This window comes from Eretmochelys imbricata, chromosome 7 (assembly GCF_965152235.1).
Source record: "Eretmochelys imbricata isolate rEreImb1 chromosome 7, rEreImb1.hap1, whole genome shotgun sequence".
Classification (NCBI taxonomy): Eukaryota; Metazoa; Chordata; order Testudines; family Cheloniidae; genus Eretmochelys; species Eretmochelys imbricata.
Genome location: NC_135578.1, coordinates 72,173,991 through 72,185,353, shown reverse-complemented (window position 1 = coordinate 72,185,353; position 11,363 = coordinate 72,173,991). Strand labels below are relative to the sequence as shown.

The window sequence follows — 11,363 nt, the reverse complement described above, 5'->3', positions numbered from 1 at the left end:
TAGACCCCACTTCTGTAAAGTTGCTGTACAAATCTTTTAAACTTCCCTGCAGAATAGACTGAAGTGAGAATTCCCTTCTCTTTGGACTGCTTCACAGCTTCTCTAATCAATCTTCTGCTAGGACCTGGCCTTTGAAAAGGTGTATCATTCTGCACCTCCTCACATTTTAGTTCAGGGAGAAGCTGGGCTGACAGTTACAAGTGCCCAGAGGCTAGGAGTGTTAGCACCTTAACTGCTTTCATGTACATACCCCAATGGTTCAGAAATGCACTCTGCCTCAACCAGGAACTATGGGGCTGGGAATTCCAAATGCAATCTGCTGAAAGGTACTTTAACAAGTATGGCTGGAAGAGAGAAGTCATGTGAAAGGGAACAGCAAAAGAAGTTTGTCTTTGGCTGCTCCTTATAATGAATGAAGACCACCTTGCAAACCTGAAAAAGCATTTCTTTACACCTGAAATGTCACGATCTTGCCAGGTTGCTTGGAGTAAATGTTCTCAAACTGATCAGTAGAGTTTGGAGAGCTGGCTGCTCATAGGGTGGCAGCTCTGCACATTCCCAGTTACAATGGAGAGTAAAAGTAGACAGCATGATTAGCTTCTTTCAAAAGGACAAAACAGCTTTGACAAAGAAGATAAAAAAGAACTGCCATGACCACCTTCTCCCCCCACCTTTCCACTTACCAGCCATTTAATCTTTAAACGCATGTGAGCAATTTAAAACCATTCCCTTTAATTATTCATCTTGAACTGCTATAAAACCACTTCTCTCCTTGTCAAGTCTCAGGCCCTGTATTTTATACTAAGCCTTCACCTCTCCAGTATGTTGATGCTATTATTCCTTCTTGGGTACAAAAGCCAAGGGAGGACTAAAGATTAGCATCCTCCTCCTAGTGGACATATTGGAATGTAGTCAAAGACACATGACTGAGTAGCTGTGACTATGATGAACCAAGGCTATTTACTTACCTTAAAAGTAAAATTAATTAAACTCCTGTTTCCAGTGACCCAAGCCTACTTTGCTTTAGTGGGGACATCACTTCAAAGTAGTTTGAGACTTTTTGTAGGATAGATTGACTGTAGTTAGAAGTCTAGTAAATCTAGCCTTTAATTATGGCCTCAAGGCATTAGTGAATTTGAACATCATACAGGCTAGTAATTAATTTTGCATCTAATGAATTACAGGTGACCTGCAAAGGAGACAAGAGGCCATCTCAATTTTTGGGGGCCGAGGATTCCAATTAACTGGATAGAGAGTAGGGCTAACATCACAAATCAAGCAACTGAAATCTAATGGAGGGGAACTATTTTAACTTGCTTTCAAAACTTCAGTTTTCAGCTAACTTGCATGTCCCTCTCCTGCTGGAGGAGTCCATCTGTTAAAGCTTCACAACCTCTTCTGCTTTAGTTAAGCTGTATAGCTGTGAGCTATAAGGCTACATTTCAGTCCTCCTGAAAAAATCTTCAGCAAAATAGGAGGAAACTTTACTAAGTCCTGATATTTCAAGCAAAAAAACTCCCACCATCTCAGATTTCCTTTAGATACCATCACAAAAGTGCAACACCCCCTGCCAAGTATAAAGGTGACCAGCACAGGAGAAAAAAATGAAGGTGGTGGGAGAGTTGAGGGAGTTCTTAAAAGGAGCCACATGCATTTTCTTGCTCATTGTCAGCTGACCTGTCAGATGTGCTGGATAAATCATCCCTCTGTATCCACAAAGGATGCAGATAGTATGGTGATATGGCTGTTTAACTCTCTACACTGATGGATTATGCTATTCCAATCTGAGCGTGCTAGAATGGAGGACAAGCAGCGATTAGGGAGAAGCAACAGCAGTTACTCTTTTTCACACCATGCACTTATCAAGGAAAAACACAAAATTTAGTTTTAAGTAGCTCCAGTAGCAGAGCTCTGGGGCTCTCAGCTACATCCAGTTATAGTGGTGATATTAAACACCTGCTTGGTACTGTGCTCTAATGACTGATAATTTAGGTTAATGGGTGTCAATTATAATGCTTGTTAGCTCTCTAGATAAAAGCTGGTCCAAAAGGCATTTGCTATGGGGTAAAGTGAGGCTCCCCTTTCAAAGGAAGAAAGTCCTGTGAAAAGCCACATCCTTTCATCTCCTCTTGTTGAAAGAAGAAAAGGTAAAATCAAGCCAGGAGCGGCTGCTTCCTGCCTTTATTGATCTCACTGCACTGAGGTATGAATTGGGATGCAGAACTGTTGTTTCAACTGGGAGGTGTTTTTTTTTTTTTAAATTACCTTTCACAGGGGGTTGCAGAAATGAGGAGAAAGCTTTTGAGTGTCCATTGTCCTGCTTTCAAACAGTACAAAGGGCTGCTTACTAATTCACAGGCTCTACCTTAAAAAAAAAATGTGGGGGGGGTGGGGAGCTACAATACAATAACCCCAACTCACCCTTTACTGTTCCCTTTTCATCCTGATTTACTGCCATAGCATAGGGGGTTTTGCTTTAATCCTGAGGAAATTGACTAAGTCTCAGATGGACATGAACCAGGGAGTGGCTACAACAAAATTAGCAGTAAAAGTAGGTAGGAGAACCACCAGAGGAACTAGAAGACTGCTTGCTGCCTGCAGTGAATCTCCTCCCATACTTTCCAGTGACAGGAACTACTTTTTCACTGAAAGCCAGTCCTCTGTGTTGTAATAATTTCCTGGCACGATGCAAGAGCACTATTGTGGTAAAGAGGCTTCCTGTAGACAAACTATCAACAGCCAGAAGATGGGGTTAAGAGAAAGCAAAGAAGGGTTTATTTTAGAGAGAAGGAATTGTGTTGGAATAGAATCTTAGTCCTATATTGGAATTTGTAAGTGCACTGGATTAATATGCACTTCTGTAATGTGGCTTACTGAGACATATGCTCAACTGTAAGCATATGAAGTTAAGCATAGGCTGCAGCTGTTCCCATTACATTTTTGTAACCAGTAAATGTTAATGTATACACTTAAGGAATCCACTACTCTAGTCATAAGTTCTGCCCATATGATGGATGATTCGCCTTTCCCCTTTCCACCTTGTACCACCAGTGTTACTCCACTGATTTCAGGGGCGTTGCTCCTGATTTATGTTAGTGTAACTGAGAAGAGACTCAGGCCCACGCTTCTCAGTGTGGGTGTATTAAAGACAGCTGTTGGAGAAACTGTCCTTTACTGAGAGTGAAGGTTCAGATTTCTTCAAAAAGCATAAACATTATCCTGCTTGACTCCACAGAGAAATTTTCACTAGGTTGAAATGGATGGTTTAAACAGAAATTGCTTTCTGAACAGTACTATTCCGTTTACTTAGTTCCAATTTACTAACCAAACCAGTTTCCTCAACATTATCTTAATTTTGAAGCACTCGTGTTTTTACGAGTGAGAAACTATTCTGCAACAGCACAGAGCTTTCAGTTCATCCCAACCACAGCCTGCATGAAGAAATGAGTCCCTCTATTTGTAGTAATAGAAACAAATACAACGCCCAGTCAATTACTCCCTCTTTACAACTATCACCCTACCATTTATCTAGCAGCAGGAGTCAGTTGGCCTGTGGCTTTTCTATTCCACTGATTCCTATGTATTGCCCTTCTGTGACCTCATCACATTGCTCCTTCAAACAAAACCACGGGTTGGCCCCACCATGTTGCACGATGGACACTTTACAAAATTACTCTACTTCATGAAGGACATTGGGGGGTGGGGTGGGGGGGAGGGGAGTTATGTCATTCAATGTTTCTTGAGAAATTACTACGGACCTCAATTTTTAGCACTGACAAGTTCCTGAACAAAGCTATTTAAGAATCAAACAAAAACCACTAGACTCTGCGTGTTTCTTTGCCCTGTCCAGACAAAAGAGGACAGCTTAGAAAAAGCACATTTGTATCATGCTTCTATTTACTGCCCGATATACCTATTTACAGTTTTCACTATGCTTTTACCATTAGCACAAACCTTGCCTTGTGCTAACTGCTACTGACAGACTCCACCTCGCTCCAGCTGAATTAACAATGGCTTACAAAACCATTTTTATTTATGTTAGAATTGCAGCAGTTACCTCTAGGGACTCAAACATTATTGGCTAGAAAGTAGCACAATTATAGTACAGAAATAACCAAATGAACCTGGTGGCATAGCACTGTCTACGTGAGCCGAGTTAGGGGACCAGATCTTGGAGCTTATGTCCAGGACTAGTAGAAAGTGAGATGCTGGGGAGACAATCTGTGCCTTTTGAGAAGTTAATAGCCACATTGTAATCATTTGCAGACCCACCAGGTACTGCTGCCTCCAGTAGTCTGCTGGCTAGAAGAGATGTGCCAGTCCTGGTAAATGATGTCAATGAACTTCCTCACAGTACAATAGCTTCCATTCAGTTTCACACTAATTGTAGATAAAATAAGAAGGGACATCACCAGACAGATTTTGCAATCAATTTGATTGGTGAACTACATAAGTGTCCTATAGTCAGTCCTCATGACCCTGCTCAGAGGGATTGTCGTTGTACTGAGCCCTTCATATGCTCCCAGTTATTATAGAGAGCATAGAGGCCAGTAAGCATCAAGCCTACAAGGCCTCCTCGTGCTATTCCACGCACTCCACCTAGAAAAGAAAAATAAATAGCATTAAATAATACCGAAAGTATTTAGTTAGAGCAATTGGCACCATTTCATCTAAGAGGATCTCAAATACAAGACGCTCTACGTGACTCCGCCTTTTCCCCTTTAAAGTCTAAGCTTATTCATAAAAGCAAAGCTCTCCCAAAGAGTACTTGTAATTTTACTAGACTGGATGATATAATGGGTCTTTCCTGATTCCAGCTTTAATTCTGTTCATATAACTGCCTGTACAATTATTAGCTTTACTTATTTTAAATGGACGGTAAAGGGCTTTTGAAGCAAACAAAAAACTCTCCATAGGTCATATCTTCCATGTATTTCTCTTGTCCTTATGACTGGATGTTGATATGCAGAGGAGACCTTTGCTGCTTTAGAATCAATCTCATGTTTATTGTAGCTCACCTGAAATCCTAATCCTGTCTCTCAAATAAGGTAACTAAGGGGGAAGAGGTGAGGGGACAAGCAAACAACAGCAGAAGCAGATGTGAACTTCTGCAACAGAACTTCTTTATGCCCACCTCCTTTAATTAGAAATTGAGAGTTAAACAGAATTGCATCTAGGTTTTTATAGTTTAGCTAATTTTGGTAATTTGGAATAAATTGGGGAAATAGGATCAGTCATCAAGCATTTGAGGGGATCATTGAATTGACTGACTTCACTCTCACTAGTATCAGGCAGCTGAGGTCAAGAACAGGCAATGAAAAAACAATTTATCCAGCTACCACATAGTCACAGAGAAATATAATAAAACCATTTTAAATGGCTCTCCTATTCCAAGTTTAGTTTAAAAAATTTCTACTACTAATGGTAAAATGTAGGTTTAGCTACTCAATGGTCATAATATAATCAGATGAAGTTTTTCAGTCATTTGACAGTTAGCATTTCAGTTCTATGCCCTATTTAACATCTTGCTCTGTTAATCGCTGTCCGATTTCAGCTTTCACCCATCTAACAGTAAAATGGAGACTTCTGCAGTTTCCAGTATCTAATACCTAAAAGCTTCCTGGGACATTTCCAGGAACACACTGTACATGCAATGGTATTAGGGACCCTGACCTTAAACTGTCAGGAAAATGTCACTAAGTATTGGAACCTTCAGTGTTTACCAGGATCAAGCCAAGTGAGAGAAAAAGTCCGACACTTAGAAATGGATCACTTTCAGTTTTAGAGCTAGATATGAACTGCCTGCTAGATGGGAATTAGCAGAAGTACCAGGGGAATTTCACAAATTCTTCAGTCTTACTCATTCCTTTTTCTGTTTATCATGGTAATCTGTACCAATTAATTAGTTCCTCCTAGGTTATTAGTTGTCTCCCCCTAAACTGCTCAAGGTTTTGTAGATTACTTTTAGTGGGGCAAATTGTTAGTTTCATCTACATTAAGGCATTCGAGCGTTAAGATTAAGCAGAATCCCTCTGGAGCTGCTATGTCTTAAATCTATTTACATTGGCCTAGGCATGTAATAAAACCAGGAAACAGCACAAGGGATAACCAGTGACCCAAGTTACTTCCAGTCCTACCTTCTGTAACTTTGCAGCCAGAGTAGCTGTGCTTACCTAGCTACAAGATCTCTGGTTTGTAAGTGGGTCAAGAACTCAATTCTAGTTAGGCTCCTAAATAAGTGGGTTGATTCTCAGAAGTACTGAGCCCCCAGCAACATTAAAAGTTATCCTTATTTACCTAAAACAGGATTTAGGAGTGACTCCTATTCTTGAAAATTTGTCTTGGGTACATAGCACAAGAGGAGGTAAAAAGCTGACAGGACATTTGTGCAATTAAGATAATCATCTTGAGGACAACAATAAAATTTTGCCCCTTCCCCGCAATCCTAAGGAAAAACCCAAATGAAACCTTAGCTTGTGCTGTGAGAAAGGATTTGCCATGGAGAATAAATAAGGGAAGGCTTTAACCAGTTAGGTGTAAAGGCAGATGAAAGGAATTTGCAAGGTTTCACCTATTTGCAGAACAAACACTACAGAAGCTAAAACACAGGGTAACCCCTCTCTTCTAAAAATCTCATTCTCCCACTAGAGGGAGGTTGCAAGAGGGTCTGGACTGATTTCTGACAGAAGGAAGCTATTTATATAAAGACAGAATTTATTTGGTTGTTGCAATGAGTCACTTGCCATGTCTAGCTATTGTGTGTGCAAGTTTGGACTCTTCAATTTTCATGTCAATGTAGTGCTTAGAGCATCTGATGCAGGGCCAAAGTTTTCATGTGGGCAGGTCAGGCAGTTGAATAAAGCCTCACACAAGCTTTTACAACCCTCCAACCACCACATACTTCAGTGCAGAGTGGGTAGCTTGGTACTTCTTGTACTTTGCTGAAAGATTTAGAGTACTGTTTCAGCAGAACAACTTGTTTCATGTAATGGAAAGTGATGCATATGGTTTATACAATGAGCCTTCCTGGTAACTCGAAAGCACATAGGAACTGGGCCCTAATACATACTTAAGCCCCCAGCTATTACTATTGAGTTCTACAATTTCACTCTTGTTTGGTGCAATTTGCCTCTGCTCTCCAAAGCATTCACAAACAGGAGTGCACTGCTAAAGGAGTATTATCCCATTCTGCCAAGTGGGTAGACTGTATTTGAGTAAGATGTTAAATCCTTCCAGCTCTGGTGAAACTGCAGTTTGCTGGCTAGAGCAAACAAAACTAAGTTACTGAGCAGGAAATGCTAAGTGTTCTGACCTGATGACCTTGCTTAGCAATTATCCCACCCCCATCCCTGGGGTGTAAACTAAGTGATAGGCTAAATTCCCACTCCTCCCTTACAATCACGTTCTGTTAGTCTTGATAGCAAGTTGCTTTGGCACACCCCACCAGACATACATAGTTATGCCATTATCTCACTTTGACATGAGCAAGGTGAAGCTAAAAGAATCAAAAAAGAGGCTTAATTTGCTAGAATCTAATATTAAACCAGATCTTTAAGGGTTAGCCAAACAACAAAAGTTATTTAAGGAAATGGCCAAAGTTTCTAAGAATACATTTCCCAGACCTTAAGTTAGATGAGCTGTTGTATACTTTAGCTGATCTAGCTTATCAAAGAATCCTGTCTACTTCCAATATCAGTGAGCATGCATGTTCATTCTGTCCCAGTCCTAGTATTAGACTTTATTGTACAGCGTACTTGCAGTACTCAAGGAGCGCAACTATCATACCATTTCAATTCACTGCCTCTTCACAAAACTGGAGCTGACAGAGCAGGAGGAATTATGTGCTCAAGCTGAAAAAGCTGGACAGGCACATTTTTAGCCTACAGTTTTCACTGACTCAAACAGATATACGGGTTTCAGGCAACATTAATTCCTCATCATTTCCTGAAAGTTTAAAAAAAGGAAACTATGGGTCAGGAGCTGAAGAGAAGAAAATGCCAGCATTGATAACTGCTGCCTATTACCTGAATAGGTAGGCATTAAAAACACAAAGCCAGAAATCTAGACTTACAAAATATGTCAAGTAGAACAAGGCAGATAGTGAAATCTAAACATTTCATGGCTTCCAGCATCTGCCTCCCAAGAACTTAGAATGAGAAATAATCCTTTTTTTCTTTTGCAGCCCGTAGAAGAAATAGCGTCAAAGGTTTAAAGGGCCTGATTTTCAGAGATGATCAACACCTTCAACTCCCACCGACTTAAAAAGAAGCTGTAGTTAATCGGCATCTCTGAATCTGGCCCACAGGTTTTTTTGTTTTGTTTTTTAATATGTACATTTGTGTAGTTAAATGTAGGTCTATGCTAGGAAAATTTTCTAAAAGTTCACTACTGCCCCTGGGAGAGTTTGTAAAAATTGCCAGGGTAGGAAAGGTCCGCTGGTATAGAAATTACGGAGGGAAAGCTGAGCTGAAGAAATGAAATGTTCTAGAGAAACAGCTCTGATTTCAGACTGCTGTAGCCAGATGCTAAGGCACGGTCCATACTTAAAATGCAGGCTAGGTCCACGCTACAGACCTTACAGGAGCACCACTGCAGCTGTGTTGCTGTAAGGTCTCCCACGTAGCCACTCTATGTGGACTCGGCGTAGCACTGTCTACACCAGTGCTTTTGTTGGTGAAACTCACATTGGTCAGGGGTGGGTTTTTTCCTCCCACACCCCTGACCGACTAATTTGAAAGACAAAAGTGCTAGTGTAGACATAGCCTTAAGTTGACCTAGTTACATCTCTCAAGGCTATGAACAATTTCACACCCTAAGCAATGCAGCTAGGTCGACCTCCCTCCTCACTGTAGCTGCATCTTGGAGAGGTGGATTCCCTACCTCAACAGGAAAACCCCTTATGTTCGTCTAGGAAGCATCAACACTACAACAGCACAGCTGCAGCACCTAAAACTAGGAAACTTTCCTTGTTTGGTGGTGGTGGAAGGGAGACAGACTTCATTTTCTAAAGAAACTAAATTTTCCACTTTACCCCACCCCCACTTTACAGCCCCTTAATGGTTGTTAGCATCACCTTCTATATATTAACCAATGCAGTGTTATCTTCCCGAGTCTGTTAGACAGCTCCTGTGTTTCCAGTGGTGATATTCAGAACCCTGCAAGCAGCAGTGAAACTGAGAAGGTGGTCTATTTTACACTGTGCTGCTACTTGAGAGAACTAAGAACAGGCATAAGTCAGAGGTAGCTGTTTTACTCAGCCATTCAGGGGTTAAACCCCCAAATGGGTTGTATTTGATCATCCTCCCTTGCGATTGAAAACCAAATATTACTGCCCATCATTATATGTAACATACCAGTTTGTAGTAAGATCAGACATAAAAATACCCTTCCCTTCTTGCACCAGATGTGGAACATCTGTTGGATCAGAGCATGATTAAGAGTGAATCTGTCCACAACCTAATTCAGTTGAGTTGATTTATTTGGAACTCATGTCAAAGTGGCATCTAAGATGCTGACATTATAAAGAAGGCAGACCACACTGGTTGTTCATTATGTTTCTGAAGCAGGGTCGGGCAACTTTTTGGCCTGAGGGCCGCATAGGGTTTTGGAAATTGTATGGAGGGCCGGTTAGGGGAGGCTGTGCCTCCCCAAACAGCCAGGCATGCCCCGCCCCCCTTCTCGCCTCCTGGGGACTCCTGTCCCATCCAACCCTCCCTGTTCCCTGATGCCCCCCCCCCCTTCTCGCCTCCTGGGGACTCCTGTCCCATCCAACCCTCCCTGTTCCCTGATGCCTGTTCCCAGTACCCCTGCCCCTGACTGCCCCCCCCAGACCCCTGCCCCCGACTGCCCCCCCCAGACCCCTGCCCCCATTCAACCCCCCTGTTCCTCACCCTCTGACCACCCTGACCCCTATCCACACTCCCGCCCCCTGACCACCACCCCGAACTCCCCTGCCCTCTATCCAATGCCCCCTGTTCCCTTACCGCGCTGCCTGGAGCACTGGTGGCTCGCAGCATTACAGCCACGCTGCCTGGCTGCAGCCACGCTGCCTGGCTGGAGCCACCCATGCACCACGTAGCACAGAGCACCGGGTTCTGCAGCTGCGCTGCTCCAGAAGCTCACAGCCCTGCCGCCCAGACCATTGCGGGGGGAGGGGGAACAGCAGAGGAGGGGCTAGCCTCCAGGGCCAGGAACTCAGGGGCTGGGCAGGAGGGTCCCACAGGCTGTAGTTTGCCCACCTCTGTTCTAAATTATCTGAATTGATTTCAATTTACAGCTAGGAAGCAAAATCTTCTACAATTTTATGTAGATTCTGAAGACAAGAAATATCACAGAGCCTGTATCTACAGCAGGTTGCAAAATACCTCAAGGGTCTCTCCCTAAAGAAATATAAGGGGGTTAAAAAAAGAGAACCTCTACTTCCTAGCAGATCCAGATTTAAATTAAAAAAAAGAAAAATCAGACTTGGAGCAAGGAAACAGAAAACCTTGACTGGAACAAATCAGGCCTCAGTTTGCAGGGCTTGCTGTCTTATGGTTTGTCTGTGTGGCTTCTTTTACAGCTAGACCAGTTCTCCTGAACTTCTGCCCATTACAACTACACCAAATTAGTCTCTAGATCTGGCTTGTTCAGACTTTGTATTGGTAGCAATAAAGTGATTAGTCCTGTTTAATGAATTTAGGATTTGTTGACTTTCAGGGTTGTGTCCTGTATTTCTAAAATGATGACTGGTCCATTTTAGCTATTAACATGTATGTCACTTCTGTTCAGATGGACCTCCTGATTGCAACAAATTTATATATATTTATTGCAATAGATTTAGGATCCAGAGACTCTAATCACGATCACAGCCCCATTGTACTAGGTGCTGTACGCATACATGGAAACAGTCCCTTTCCCAAATGTTAGGTCTCCCTCCTGCCTCCCCAAAAGAAAAAGCTAAACACACTAAGCCATAAGGAGGGAAAAGGAAAGTAATTTACAAACTCGGCTCATGTTTTATGTTAAAGGTTAAGTTTCCTGCTGACTCAATTCACTGTGCAAAGAGCTTTGCTTTCATAGCTAAACAGGTAAATTGAAAACTGCCAAACTTGTTTTAAGCTTGACTGAAGTTTTCAGTGACCCTTGTTTCTGAATCAAAAGAAAGGCTGCTGAATGAATGAGCCCATACAAAGATGGGCTCAATATAAGCTTGAGTCTGAACATGTATGCATCATAACATCCACTGCAGTAATTCTGACCACAACGGATCAGTTCTTATTTCTGCCTATTTATAAGTGGCAAAACACCCAACACGCAGATTTTTTTAAACGGGGGAGGAGGAGGAGAGACACCCACCACCTTATTGCTTTTATGGGCTTTTC

At 42.1% G+C, this 11,363-nt stretch overlaps 1 protein-coding gene across 4 annotated transcripts in view; it reads right to left on the bottom strand.

Annotated features, from left to right (window-relative positions):
- Positions 1 to 11,363, bottom strand: part of TIMM23B (translocase of inner mitochondrial membrane 23 homolog B) — a 51,297-nt gene that overhangs the window by 16,769 nt on the left and 23,165 nt on the right. The window contains exons 7-8 of one of the 4 annotated variants that reach the window (XR_013346614.1): positions 7,786 to 7,944; positions 4,001 to 4,599 (exon numbers count right to left, since the gene is read on the bottom strand). The exons of 1 other annotated variant lie outside the window; for it this stretch is intronic. Coding sequence is in view for 1 of the 3 variants with exons in the window: in XM_077821347.1 (XP_077677473.1) it covers positions 4,484 to 4,599 (116 nt within the window). In the remaining 2 variants the exon portion in view is untranslated. Of the gene's footprint in view, positions 1 to 4,000; positions 4,600 to 7,785; positions 7,945 to 11,363 lie in introns of those variants that run through there. 2 more of the 4 variants (XR_013346613.1, XM_077821347.1) reach the window with 2 other exon arrangements.